Here is a 15,465-nt window from a genome sequence, read left to right on the forward strand (position 1 = left end):
TGAAGGACAGGGAAGCCTGGCGTGCTGAAGTTCATGGGGTCACAAAGGGTCAGACACAATTTAGCTACTGAACAGCAACCACCTATAACTGTATACCTATGGTGGGCAGGCAGTGTCTACTGAACAAATCACCTCAGAAACGGCACCTTAGCATCAGGAAGTGGATCTGAATTTGCTCTAAAGAGGAAAACAGGGAGCAGCTCCAAGCATGCAGACCTGGGCCACTCCTGGATCTGGCCTACAGACCTGAACATTTTACCACAGAAAACGTGTGTGTGAGAGGAGGGGAGGGAGTGAAGACTGTTCTTTCACCCTGTAATCATGAGCAGAAATAACATCCTATTATAACTTTTGAAGAGAAGAGGCCCTTTCGATGCTATAGTGACGAAGACGTACAGAATCACTTTGAAGCCTTGGCCTTTGGAGTGGAAAATGTTAACATCTGTCAGGGCCCTTCATGTCTAATCATGCTTCTGCCAGCGGAGGCTGAGCACTTTATGTGTGTGCGTGTGTCAGGTCACACACGTGGATGGGTGTGAGAATTCTGACGATTCACTGAAAGCCACATCTGACTTCCAACGTGAGTTGTGGTCATAGACGGAGTAGCGTCTTTACCGCAGAATAGCCCAGGTCAAGCCTTGGGTATATAGGATGAGCATATACATTTTCTCTAAGGCAGACTAATACCTTTGAAATCATTTCTCCTCCTGGTTTGAGGCAGGACAGGGACTAGAACTGGCTGACTAGAACCGAGGGGAACCACAGAATTTGGGGCTTCAGAGTGCTTTAGAACCAGGCTGAGTGGCATTCACACCTGTAGGACCTCGGAGCCTAACCCGGGATCACAGCTGCTCCCCACCCTTTGGATGTTTCCAGGCTTTCCCATAAATCACCTTCAACAGTACCATCCCCTCGCCCCAGGCTCTTGCACAGGCTTCCTCCACGGCCCACCCTGCACAGCTGGAGACAGACCCTGAGACCTGCTAGAAAGAAACCCTTTAAAGACATGGGAGGACAGGAGGGGAGAATAAATAATTCTTAGGATCTACTCTTAGCAATGAAGGAAGAGAAAAGGTACTACCTGAACAGAGACCAAAATGTGTCCATGCAAGGTCACCTGAAAACAGAGCCTCTGAAGATGAATTAGAGGTTTCCTCAAAGCACACGGGGAAGCAATTATAAACCATATGTTTGACACTGGCCAGGGGCTCGGGGCAAGAGAGAGAAAAGCAGAGGCGGCTTTGCGGGCACTGAGAGAGCCAGTGCCCAGGCCAGCAATGAAAGGGAGCTTTCCAGAAAGGCGGAAACGGGAACAGAGACCAGCAAGAAGCAGCTGCACCCTCGGCTCAGAGGGGAAGCCAGCTGAGCTGAAACCAGCCGGGGGATTTTATTTATGTGTATTTGTCCCTGGTCGCTCAGACGGTAAAGAATCTGCCTGCAGTGCGGGAGACCCAGGTTTGATCCCTGGGTCAGGAAGATCCCCTGGAGAAGGGAATGGCAACCCACTCCAGTATTCTTGCCTGGAGAATCCCATGGACAGCGGCGCCTGGTGGGCTATAGTTCAAGGGGTCCCAAAGAGTTGGACATGACTCGGTCACTAACACTTTCACTTTCTTTCATTTGTCCATCAAGGAAGTCTGGGGGAAAGAGGTGAAGTGGGCAGGGAAAATGCCACATCACTGGATATTTTCCATGAGGGAAGGGTGAGGGTGGGCATTTATATGCTGGATAAGTAGTTTCAAACATCTGTATGTGATAACATTAATTAAAATAAAAAGCAGCTTGTGGCTTTTTTTTTTTTTAGGCACAAAATGTAGGATGTGAGTTCAGGGTTTAAGAGGAGAGTGTGAATTGCCATCTGGAGGCACTTTCAGGTTCAAGAAAGGCTAAGATACAATAAAACAAAGACTATATAACCTGTTGGTCTAGTCATCGTTCATGAACAAATATTTATTGAGGACTTAGTATAATGGTAGGCCTGTGCTATGCACTGGAAATACGGCAATAAAAGAAAAAGTTATAGATCTTGTCTTCATGGAGTTTCTATGCTTTTGGCAGGGGGATTAAATTTCATTTATTTTTAATTTTTAAAATATTGGTACAATATAATGCATAACATAGAATTTACTGTCTGAACCATTTTCAAGTGTCCAGTTCAGTGGCATCGAGTATGATCACATTCGTGTGCTACCATCACCATCATCCGTCCACAGAACTCTTTATCTTATAAAACCGAAACTCAATATCCACTAAAAAGCAACAACTCCCATTCTGCCTTCCACGGCGGCATACCTTGGTAGATTGTGGCTTTGATATTAACAGAAAAATGTTTCCAAAAGACTGGTGTGTACACCAGTCGATGTGCTACTTTCTGTCTCTACGATTTCAACTACCCTAGGTACCTCATGTGAGTGGAATCATATGGTATTTGTCTTTTTTTTGGTAACTGGCATATTTCATTTACCATACTGTCCTCAAGGTTTAACCATGTTGCAACATGTGTCAGAATTTTCCTTTCTTTCTAGGACTGAGTAATAATGCTCCATTGTATGTAGTACATTTTGTTTATCCATCCCTCTCTCAGTGGACACTTGGGTGGCTTCCACCTTCTGGACACTATGAACAATGCTGTTCAAGTCCCTGATTTCAATTCTTTTGGGCATATATCCAGGTATGGAATTGCTGGATCACACGGCAGTTCTATTTTTACATTTTTGAGGAACTGCCACACTGTTTCCAGAGCGCTGTACCAGTTTACATTCCCAATAGCAGTGCACAAGCGTTCCAAGTCACATCCTTCTCAATGGCCGTTCTTCTCCTTCCTCCACCCCTCCCTTCCTGTAGCCATCCTCATTGGTATGATCTACGGCTCTCTGAGATTTCTTTATGCTTTACTGCAGAATCTCCTGGCTCACCCTTTGACCTCTGGTGTGTGCGTGTACACACCAGTCTTTTGGAAACATTTTTACTGTTAATATCAAAGCCACAACCTACCAAGGTATGCGGCCATGGAAAAAACCCTAACTCCGCTAGTAGGAAGGGCTTCTGTGGTGACTTGTACTCTTAAAATAAGGGGGAGGTGGTATAGATGCTACAAGGCAAGAGGCCAGCTTTTGAGGGGCTCTGGTCCTATGTGGAAGGCAGGACTTCCTTCAGAAAAGTCTAACATCAATTCCTACAATCCATGATAGGAGGAGACATTGGTTCACCACTGCCAACGAGACCCACTAAAGGAGAGACAGCAGATGGAAAACTGGAGTGATGCAGTGATGTTTCAGAACAGTGGCCAGAAAGGTGGGAAAGATGTAGTAACAACAAAATCGTGTAATAATTCACACTACTCTAGTGCTTGGAGCAAACTTATACGCAGAGGACATCAGGCAAAATGCCAGGCCGGATGAAGCACAGGCTGGAACCAAGACTGCCGGGAGAAATATCAATAACCTCAGATATGCAGATGACACCGCCCTTATGGCAGAAAGCAAATAAGAACTAAAGAGCCTCTTGATGAAAGTGAAAGAGGAGAGTGAAAAAGTTGGCTTAAAGCTCAACATTCAGAAAACAAAGATCATGGCATCTGACCCCATCACTTCACACCAAATAGATGGGGAAACAATGGAAACAGTGACAGACTTCATTTTGGGGGCTCCAAAATCACTGCAGATGGTGACTGTAGCTATGAAATTAAAAGACGCTCCTTGGAAGAAAAGCTATGACCAACCTAGACAGCATATTAAAAAGCAGAGACATTACATTGCCAACAAAGGTCCATCTAGTCAAAGCTATGGTTTTTCCAGTGGTCATGTATGGATGTGAGAGTTGGACTACAAAGAAAGCTGAGAGGCAAAGAATTGATGCTTTTGAACTGTGGTGTTGGAGAAGACTCTTGACAGTCCCTTGGACTGCAAGGAGATCCAACCAGTCAATCCTAAAGGAAATCAGTACTGAATATTCATTGGAAGGACTTTTGTTGAAGCTGAAACTCCAATACTTTGGCCATGTGATGCAAAGAACTGACTCACTGGAAAAGACCCTGATGCTCGGAAAGATTGAAGGTGAGAAGAGAAGGGGAAGACAGAGGACAAGATGGTTAGATGGCATCACTGACTCGATGGACATGAATTTGAGTAAGCTCCGGGAGTTGGTGATGGACAGGGAAGCCCGGTGTGCTTTAGTCCATGGGGTCGCAAAGAGTTGGACACAACTGAGCGACTGCACTGAACTGAGTTCTTATAATGTTTACCTTCCTCTGGTGGCTCAGATGGTAAAGAACCTGCCTGCCAGTGCAGGCGCCACAGGAGATGCTGGTTTGATCCCTGGGTCGGGAAGATCCCTTGGAGAAGGGAATGGCTACCCACTCCAGTATTCTTGCCTGGAGGATTCCATGGACAGAGAAGCCTGGTAGGCCACAGTCCATGGGGTTGCAAAGAGTCCGACGTGACCGAGTGACTAACTCTTACACCGTTTCTAACATTATCACCTGTGTTCGTCTACTTACAAACATGTCTTTGGCTATTCCACTGCTTATTAACAAGTGCATCTTTTCCAGCAGAGTGACAAAGAAGAAATGGTAAGCTTTGCTCTGTTGCTCCTACTTCTGTAGAGACCCACACAATGCTGAAGCTAGAAGGGACCTCAGATGTCACTTAATTCAGTTTTCACATCACAGATAAGGAAGTGGCTTTGGGGAAGGTGGGGGTGGAATATTACTCTCTTCTCCCATAAGTAAGCACAAACCATATGAGAAGTGTTGGCATTAGAAAGCAAAGAAATGTTTCCATGATAACAGTGACCCAATCGTCTCTCCTTCATTTGTACCCTACATGGGCTACCTTCTGATTTTATTCCACAAAAGCCTCTAGAACATAATCATAAAACACATTCTATGAATATGACATGCAGTCTTGACTGTCCTACAAATATATACTGTCTTATAGCTGGATTTAATTTCCCTCCCACAAATTAACTGCACAGAAAAGGAACTGGGCTTGTATTGTCATCCTCGAAAGGAGCAGGACCCCAAAGGTAGATCCCCTTTTTCTAATTCTGCCCCACAGTGGGTTGAAATGGATATGAAAACTGAGCAGAAAAGACTCATGATGTTGCCCATGAACAGGGATGAGAAGGAGGTGGCACATTGCTACCCACAGGCACAGAAAGTAGGAAATGCTCTCGTTTTGTGAACTGATAGTGAATATGGCTCCATGTTGATGCCAGGGCCTGACAATGCCCCTCCTCACACTCAGGGGTTAGAGCAGGAGTCCTCAAGCAGTAGGGAGGGTCAACAGGAAGGCCTGGGGTAGGCTTCCAGGAGGTGGGGAGCAGGAGCAGATGGCCAGGAAGCAGTCCTAAATCTGGGACAGCAGCGAAGGGTTTCCATTCATCAATTAATATGTGGGAAACCAAGTTCCAGAAAAGTGAAGGGACCTGCTCCAGACCTCATAATCTATGAATGACAAGATGAAGACAGTTTTCTCTCCTGATTTCCATGCCCCAATTCTTACTCTGGAAAAATCTTTTGCCTGTGTTGTTACCTTGCTAGGGGCACTTTGAGGAAGACGGCAAAAATTCATGGCAGGTTATACTAAGAACCCCACGGCAAGCAGCACTGTGGCCCATCACACAGGAATACAGTTCTCAAGCTCCCACTTCTGATGCCAAGACAACACACAGCTCAGTGAGTGAAGGGGATTGAAGCTTCTCATTTGCAGGTGGAACTTAGTCTGTGAGGACATCTTACAGCCATTATGGCGTGGGCAGCCTTTTCAGCACATGCCTGGATGTCATACTGGGCTTTGCAGTGCCTTAAGCTACTCAGAAGTTGTGAAAACCATCCCTACTTCCCCTTTATTCTCTCTTACCACCCTGAGAGATGCTTACCTGACTGGCCCCTGGCTATGCATCACCGCTCCAGTGAATCAGCTATGGGCTGGAATGTGTCATATCTCCAGGTGTGCTGGGGCAGAGAAGAGTTTAAACAATCAATGCATCTCCATAGTAGCTAACCATAGGTCTGTGATCCTCTCACAGACCTGAAGCTCCTCTGAAGCTGATCAAATCATTTCCTAGTACTTTCTAGAACAATTCTTCTAGACCCACAGAAATGTAATGCAAATGCCATGTGTGATTTAAAATTTTCTATTAAGCACATTGAAAGAGGAAAAGGAAATAAATGAAATTACAATCAATATATTTAAACTTGATATACCAAGGGAAATGAAAGTGAAATTCGCTCAGTTGTGTCCAACTCTTTGCGACCCCATGGACTTTACAGTCCAGAATACTGGAATAGGTAGCCATTCCCTTCTCCAGGGGCTCTTCCCAACCCAGGGATCAAACCCAGGTCTCCCGCATTGTGAGCAGATTCTTTACCAGCTAAGCCATAAGGGAAGCCCAAGAGTACTGGAGTGGGTAGCCCATCCCTTCTCCAGCGGATCTGCCCAACACAGGAATCAAACCCAGGTCTCCCACATTGTGGGCAGATTCTTTACCAGCTGAGCAACAAGGGCACTGCCATTTCAACCAGTAATAAATAAATAAATAAATAAATATATATATATATATAATATATATATGTTTTATAGTTTTTGTGCGAAGTCTTCAAAAGCGGATGAGTGTTTTAGGTTTGCAGCACACACACCTTGATCTACAGTTAGCCACATTTCAAGTGCTCAGTAGTTGCACAAGCCTAGTGGCTAGCATATTGGATATATTACTACCCTTGCCTCTATTGACAAATGTTTACTCCAATAGAAATAGAAATTTCTCCATCCTGTAACCATTCTTCCCTATCTCAGGACCATTTCCTTTCCAGGTTTAATGATTCTAGGTGGTCTTTATTCCATCCCAGACCTTCTCCAACCATTCACTCAGTCTTTAAACAATCCTCACAGAGTACCTACCAAGTGCCAGGTTTTTGTGTAAACTTATGAGGATGGAAAGATAAATATTACATAAAACTTGAAGTCCGGGAGCTCTCAGCTAAGTGGGAAATGTAGGCACATACAGGAAAATGTGGTCAACGCCATACAGAGATATGGCCTTCCCCAGTGCCTCAGCAGTAAAGAACCTGTCTGCAATGCAGGAGGCCTGGGTTTGATCCCTGGGTCGGGAAGATCCCCTGGAGGAGGAAATGGCAACCCACCCCAGTATTCTTCCCTGGGAAATGCCATGGACGGAGGAGCCTGGCATGCTATAGTTCATGGGGTCACAGAGAGTAAGACATGACTGAAGCAACTTAGCATAGCATATACAGAGACATATATGAAGGGGTTGGAGAAGGCAATGGCACCCCACTCCAGTACTCTTGCCTGGAAATCCATGGACGGAAGAGCCTGGTAGGCTGCAGTCCATGGGGTCGCAAAGAGTCGGACATGACTAAGCGACTTCACTTTCACTTTTTACTTTCATGCACTGGAGAAGGAAATGGCAACCCACTACAGTGCTCTTGCCTGGAGAATCCCGGGGACGGGGGAGCCTGGTGGGCTGCCGTCTATGGGGTCGCACAGAGTTGGACACGACTGAAGCGACTTAGCAGCAGCAGCAGCATATGAAGGTGCATATATGTGGACAGGAAGGAGTACTGTTTCCTCTGGGGTTTTCAGAAAGCATTCACAGAACTGGGACAAGTGTACTGGGTTTTAAGGGATGAGGAAAATTCTGGAGGAGCAGCGAAAGGAATAGGGAAAAGCATGCTCAAGACCTAAGGATGACGATCTGCATACTTGGAAATGGCAAGTGTCTAGGAGAGTGAGAAGATGGAGGAAGGGCCTAGAGTGAGGCTGGCAAGGAGAGCTGGGCCCCAAATGTCTGGTGACACACTCAGAATTACTGTGCGGTCATCCTCCGGGCAGGGAAATCCTAAGGCAGGTTGTAGCACAGACTGGAGAGGACAAAAAGAGTAAGAAGAGCCTGAACCACGGGGAAGTGGTATGTCTAAAAGAGTGGACGGGAGCACCCAAAGAAATGAAGGGAATGTCAGAGCAATATTTCCTGCAGACAGTTTCACAACGAGGGATGATGACAGATCCTGGCAAAGGGTCTAATAGTCAACACTTTCTAGGTCCTAACTCATGACACAGGGGGATCAGGGCCACTAGCATGGTATTTATAAAGGGCTGTTGCACGCATTACAACCTATGGGGATGTGGGAGCACCACATGGCCTCTCTCCCTGCAGGAATTAAAAGGGTTCCCTCTGGGTTAATTTAGGCACTTGGCAGAATCAAGCTAAGTTGCAGTATTGCCAGGAAAATCACAGGTTTATGAGACTTGGCAGGTCTGGGAAGCACCTGGGCAGCCTGATCGGATGATGTGCTGGCTGATTTCAGTTCAGTTCAGTCCCTCAGTCGTGTCTGACTCTTTGAGACCCCATAAACCGCAGCACGCCAGGCCTCCCTGTCCATCACCAACTCCCAGAGTCTACCCAAACCCATGTCCATTGAGTCGGTGATGCCATCCAACCATCGCATCCTCTGTCGCCCCCTTCTCCTCCTGCCCTCAATCTTTCCCAGCATCAGGGTCTTTTCAAATGAGTTAGTTATTCACCTCAGATGGCCAAAGTATTGGAGTTTCAGCTTCAACATCAGTCCTTCCAATCAACATCCAGGACTGATCTCCTTTAGGATGGACTGGATGGATCTCCTGGCAGTCCAAGGGACTCTTAAGAGTCTTCTCCAACACCACAGTTCAAAAGCATCAATTCTTTGGCACTCAGCTTTCTTCACAGTCCAACTTTCATATCCATACATGACCACTGGAAAAACCATAGCCTTGACTAGACGGACCTTTGTTGGCAAAGTAATGTCTCTGCTTTTGAATATGCTATCTAGGTTGGTCATAACTTTGCTTCCAAGGAGTAAGTGTCTTTTAATTTCATGGCTGCAGTCACCATCGGCAGTGATTTTGGAGCCCCCAAAAATAAAGTCTGACACTGTTTCCCCATCTATTTGCCATGAAGTGATGGGACCAGATGCCATGATCTTAGTTTTCTGAATGTTGAGCTTTAAGCCAACTTTTTCACTCTCCTCTTTCACTTTCATCAAGAGGCTCTTTAGTTCCTCTTCACTTTCTGCCATAAGGGTGGTGTCATCTGCATATCTGAGGTTATTGATATTTCTCCCGGCAATCTTGATTGCAGCTTGTGCTTCTTCCAGCCCAGCGTTTCTCATGATGTACTCTGCATAGAAGTTAAATAAGCGGGTGACAATATACAGCCCTGTTGTACCCCTTTTGCTCATGCTCAAGCTGATGATTTGGCCTTGAGTTTTCTGGAAGGAGGTTCTGACACTCTCAGGTAAGAATGCGGCAATAACAGCACTACGCTGACGGTTACAGGGAGGCTCAGAGATGGGTTCTTCTTTTATAGATGGGAAAGCTGGGGCTCGGAGAGGGAACTGGCTTTTCAAAGATGGGGTCTCCTTTTTTTTTTAAACATTTAGTGTTAACTGAAGGATAGTTGCTTTAAATATTGTGTTGGTTTCTGCCATACATCAACATGAATCAGCTATGGGTACACACACGTGTTCCCTCCCTCTTGAGCCGCCCTCTACAATTTTCACTTTTCAAAAAGATCTAAAAGGAAGTAATAACAAAACTGAAAAAAAATGTAAAAACCACTCAGTATTCTGTAATAACCTATACGAGAAAAGAAATCAAAAAAGAACAGATACATGTACACGTATGGGCTTCCCAGGAGGCTCAGTGATAAAGAATCCACCTGCAACGGAGGAACATGGGCTCGACCCCTGGGTCGGGAAGATCCCCTGGAGGAGGAACTGGCAGCCCGTTCCAGGATTCCTCCCAGGATAATCCGATGGACAGAGGAGCCTTGGTTGGGGGTCGGGGTGCTATAGTTCATAGGGCTGCAAAGAGTCAGACACGGCAGAAGCGACTGAGTGTGCAAGCACATATGTACAACTGAACCAGCGGCTGCACGCCCAAAATCAACACAACATTGTAGATCAAGCACATCTCACTCTAAAATAAAAATTAAATTTTAAAAATGTAAAAACTATTCTCAACTTGCACCCAGCCACTATTTTAAAAGAGATTGCATTGAACCCATAGATAAGCTGAGGGGATATTGTCATCACAGCAATATTTCTTAATTAATCACCTATTTTATACATAGTATCAATTGTGTGTATATGTCAATCCCAATCTCCCAGTTCATCCGTCTCCTATTCCCCCTCGGGGTCTATATGGTTGAGCTCTATATCTGTGTCTCTGTTTCTGCTTGGCAAATAAGATAACCTATATCATTTTTATAGACCCCACATATATGTAGCAATATATAATATTTGCTTTTCTCTGACTTAATTTTTTTCTTTTTAATTTATTGTTTTATTGAAGGATAATTGCTTTACAGAATTTTGCTGTTTTCTGTCAAACCTCAACATGAATCAGCCATAGGTGTACATACATCCCCTCCCTTTTGAGCCTCCCTCCCATCTCCCTCCCCATCCCACCCCTCTAGGTTGATACAGAGCTCCTGTTTGAGTTTCCTGAGCCATACGGCAAATTCCTGTTGGCTATCTATTTTATATATGGTAATGTAAGTTTCCATGTTACTCTCTCCATACATCTCACCCTCTCCTCCCCTCTCCCCATAAGTCTATTCTCTATGTCTGTTTCTCCATTGCAAACACATTAAAAGATGCTCAACACTGCTCATTATTAGAGAAATGCAAATCAAAACCACAATGAGATATCACCTCACACCAGTCAGAATAGCCATCATCAAAAGGTCTACAAACAATAAATGCTGGAGAGGGTGTGGAGAAGAGGGAACACTCTTGCACTGTTGGTGGGAATGTAAATTGATCACAGCCACTATGGAAGACGGTATGGAGATTCCTTAAGAAACTGGGAATAAAACCACCATATGACTCAGCAATCCCACTCCTAGGCATATACCCTGCGGAAACCAAAATTGAAAAAGATACACATACACCAATGTTCAATGCAGCACTATGTACAATGGCTAGAACATGGAAGCAACCTAGATGCCCATCGACAGATGAATGGATAAAGAAGTTGTGGTCCATATACACAATGGAATATTACCCAGCCATGAAAGGAATGCATTTGAGTCCGTTCTGATGAGGTGGATGAAACTAGAACCTATCATACAGAGTAAAGTGAGTCAGAAAGAGAAAGATAAGTATCATATTCTAACGCACATATACAGAATCTAGAAAAACGGTACTGAAGAATGTATTTATAGGGCAGCAATGGGTTCTCCTTTTATAGATGGGAAAGCTGGGGCTCGGGGAGGGAACAGGCTTAGAAGGTCACATAGCTCATTAGCAGCATTCACCGTGTGTGTCAACAAAGCCCAGGGACACTGGTGGCACAGGTGCCATGGAGAAATGTTCACTTTTACAGCGAACTCAAGTGGAAAAGGAGAATTAGGCTAGAGAGCCACTGGGCAATAAAACCATCTTTGTAAGCCAAAGAGACGTAAGTTAGCAGCAATAAACAACGTACTTACAGGGCGCAGTATCTACAAAGTTTGGGTCGATATTGTGCAGCAGCTCCATTCTGGGGGACGGGCTTCCTTCACTGAAAAAGAATTTTTTAGAAAATGTTAATTTCCTCTTTCAAATGGGTATGAGTAACTGTAATACTTCCTTTCCTTGTACTTATAGGAAATAACAAAACTGCCAGTTAACAACTCTGTCATGAATTCAGAGGCCTCCAAAATCTGTGGTTGTGCATCTTCAAGTAGTCATCGCTTGTCTACCTTGTCACAATGACTGAATGTTTACATAACAACTTCAGTGTCAAGCATGTGACCATTACAAAGATGAGTTCTGTGACCCTTTGCAATAAATAATGTGACTGTATTTAAACATGACCATTCGTTACAGCAGTGAAATGAGAACTCTAGTGTAGGCTCCACACTGAGCACTCACAGGGAAAGGAAGAAACGGCATCTGCTAAGATGGCAGTGCCCATATCACAGATGCAGCCTTTTAAATGAGCCCATATGAGAAAAATGAGTGTCTTCTGCATCTAAATTTATAGTGTGAAACTTACATGCAATATAAATACATATGAAATAGTTATATCTCTTTAAGACTTTTTATTTTTTTAATTTATATATATTTTTTTACTTTACAATATTGTACTGGTTTCGCCATACATCAACATGCATCCGCCATGGGTGTACACGTGTTCCCCATCCTGAACCCCTCTCCCACCTCCCTGCCCATACCATCTCTCTGGGTCATCCCAGTGCACCAGCCCCAAGCTTCCTGTATCCTGCCATATGTGCAAGTGCAATCACAACTCACATTAGTGTTGAAAACAAACTTGGAAAGCAGTTCAACCTGCTCATGTTTCAAATGAGAAAGACACATAGTAAGTTATTGGCCAAATATTTGGTTGTGAGTGTTTTTTTTTTAAAAATTGGGAGCATAAACATCACCAGTTGTACACAAGGTGTGCAAAAAGCACCCAGATCACTTTGCTCGTATAGATCCAGCCTTATGGAAGAAGTTCTTAGACATAACTTCAATTGTTGGGAGACTCCGAAGGACTACTTGATAATACAACATAATGTTGCAAAATACTACTAATACTACAGGATTTGTCCACATCTGAATAACCAATAAAGCCCCTAATGTAACCAAGAATACATGCTTCAATGTCCACATACCAAACTCACAGTTAGTTGTCTACAGTAGTGGTTTAGGATTTCAAGGACTCGTAAATTTTCAAAAAATCTGGGTTGTGAACGGCAATGTTATACTTGCCAAGCATGGAAAACTTAAAACAAACCTCATGAATAAAAAACAAAACCAAAAAAACTTTCAACTATCATCACCATCCATTATTTTACAAAATAAAGGTAATTTTAATGGCAACAAAAGTTAGGACAAATACAGTCTCAGAATAAGAAACAATCCTTTAAAATGAATATATTTAACTTCAGGATTCTATAAGATTTCCTTTTTCCTCTCTACTCCATAAAAGCCTCTAACTAGAGAGTGGGAGGAAAACATACAAGGATGCTTCTAGACCTGGGGGCAGCTCTGTGCATGTGTGGGGGCTATTTCCTGGGGCTTCTCATTTTCTTCCTGACACATTTAACTAATGACCTGTATATCATGGAAACTGTCAACCAATCCAAAATGATAGGAACTAGGGTTTCATCCCAGAAGCTCTGAATATAAGTAGGGATGATAAGCAAAAAAAAGATGAAGATAAGGAAATCTTAACAGAATGGTGATGTCTAATTTGTGAGGTTAAAAAAAGCAAGCAAACAGAGCTAAAATCTGGTTGATAAAAATAGCAAATAAGTCAGGAGGGGAAATCAGAATAAAAACATTTGAAAGTCTTTGTATTATTTGGAAGAGGATACAACTGTACATTAAATTTAGATTTTAACAAAGTAAAATTTACATGTTGAAATTTTAGGTAACTTAGAAACAAAGGTATGACTTTTCTGGACTAAAACAAAACAGAATTCATTCAATCCAAAAAAAAAAAAAAAAGACAAGAAAGAAGGTGGAGGAACTTCCAGATTTCTCATCTTTATAAGTAGAGCTCACTGGAATATCCCAAAGTACTAGGCATGGTTAAATAAAAGATATTTTTTCCAATAATTTTTAAAGGGAATTTATCTGTATATCAGGAGAAGGCAATGGCACCCCACTCCAGTACTCTTGCCTGGAAAATCCCATGGATGGAGGAGCCTGGTGGGCTGCAGTCCATGGGGTCGCTGGGAGTTGGACACGACTGAGCAACTTCACTTTCACTTTTCACTTTCTCACATTGGAGAAGGAAATGGCAACCCACTCCATATTCTTGCCTGGAGAATCCCAGGGATGGGGGAGCCTGGGGGGCTGCCGTCTTGGGGTTGCACAGAGTCGGACACAACTGAGCAACTTCACTTTCACTTTATCTGTATATCATTCATTTCATTTTTTCATTATTCAGAAGAGCCACAGATACTGCAAAATAATGAAACTTATTAGCAAGAGATGAATTTTGAAACTAAAGGTTATGAGTAATCCCAGTGATGAATTATTTGCTGGGGAAAATCATCGCAGGTAGAATCTCATGATGCAGACAGGAGTGAAAAAACCAAAAGTCAACCAACCTTTTTAAGTCATGTATGTAGTGATGCTACTTTTTAAAATCTACTAATCAGAATATTTTGATAAGGACGTGGTCAAAGATATAAGCCAAGGAAATACAAAATAAGACAAGTGATTTAAACAATAACCAAATACCATTAGAGACTTCAAGTTATTAAATAAGTCAAGAAAACTACATGTACATTTAAAGGAACTGAATTATCATAAATCTTGGGTTGCATGTGTGCTAAGTCTCTTCAGTGATGTCTGACTCTTTGGGACCCTATGGGCTGCCAGGCTCCTCTGTCCATGGGATTCTCCAGGCAAGAACACTGGAGTGGGTTGCTATGCCCTCTTCCAGGGGATATTCTTGACCCAGAGATCGAACCCATGTCTCTTAAGCCTCCTGCATTGGTAAGCGGGTTCTTTACCACTAGGGCCACCTGGGAAGCCCAAACTTTGGGTTCAGTTCAGTTCAGTCGCTCAGTCGTGTCCGACTCTTTGCGACCCCATGAATCGCAGCACGCCAGGCCTCCCTGTCCATCACCAACTCCCGGAGTTCACTCAGACTCACGTCCATCGAGTCAGTGATGCCATCCAGCCATCTCATCCTCTGTTGTCCCCTTCTCCTCCTGCCCCCAATCCCTCCCAGCATCAGAGTCTTTTCCAATGAGTCAACTCTTCGCATGAGGTGGCCAAAGTACTGGAGTTTCAGCTTTAGCATCAGTCCTTCCAAAGAAATCCCAGGGCTGATCTCCTTTAGAATGGACTGGTTGGATCTCCTTGCAGTCCAAGGGACTCTCAAGAGTCTTCTCCAGCACCACAGTTCAAAAGCATCAATTCTTCAGTGCTCAGCCTCCTTCACAGTCCAACTCTCACATCCATACATGACCACAGGAAAACCATAGCCTTGACTAGATGGACCTTTGTTGGCAAAGGTTACCCCACATCAAAATATGAGAAGTTATTAAAATCCTTAGACAAGCTCATGTACCTATTCCCTGGGGCTAGTCCTTTGGAAAGTGATGGATTTTAGAAATATCTCCAGGTGGATTTTTTAAAAATGCATACATACATGTAAAGGGAAGATGGTGATAATGGAAATATGATAAAATGTACACCAAACTATTAGCTGGGACGGGGGGATGGGTTGGGACACTACAAGACTTTCGACAGTGCTTTATACAGCTGCATGCATCATTATTGTCATCAGAAAAATTTTAAGATTCTTTTTAAGGTAGTATATAGCTTGTGAACATTTTTATTATTTCATAAAGACTTTAAAAAGCATGAAAAGAGAAAACTCAGATAGTTTACAGAATTGGGGAATTTAAAGACAGGAAAATGATCCATGGTCATGTTGTACCTGCAGTACTTAA

At 43.5% G+C, this 15,465-nt stretch overlaps 1 protein-coding gene across 1 annotated transcript in view; it reads right to left on the reverse strand.

Annotated features, from left to right (window-relative positions):
- The window catches only part of ARSB (arylsulfatase B), a 175,275-nt gene that overhangs the window by 50,573 nt on the left and 109,237 nt on the right, over positions 1-15,465 (reverse strand). Inside the window, exon 6 of the mRNA XM_061430034.1 lies at positions 11,494-11,564. Within this exon, the coding sequence (XP_061286018.1) occupies positions 11,494-11,564 (71 nt within the window). The remainder of the gene's footprint in view (positions 1-11,493; positions 11,565-15,465) is intronic.

This window comes from Bos javanicus, chromosome 10 (genome assembly GCF_032452875.1).
Source record: "Bos javanicus breed banteng chromosome 10, ARS-OSU_banteng_1.0, whole genome shotgun sequence".
In the NCBI taxonomy this organism is placed as follows: Eukaryota; Metazoa; Chordata; class Mammalia; order Artiodactyla; family Bovidae; genus Bos; species Bos javanicus.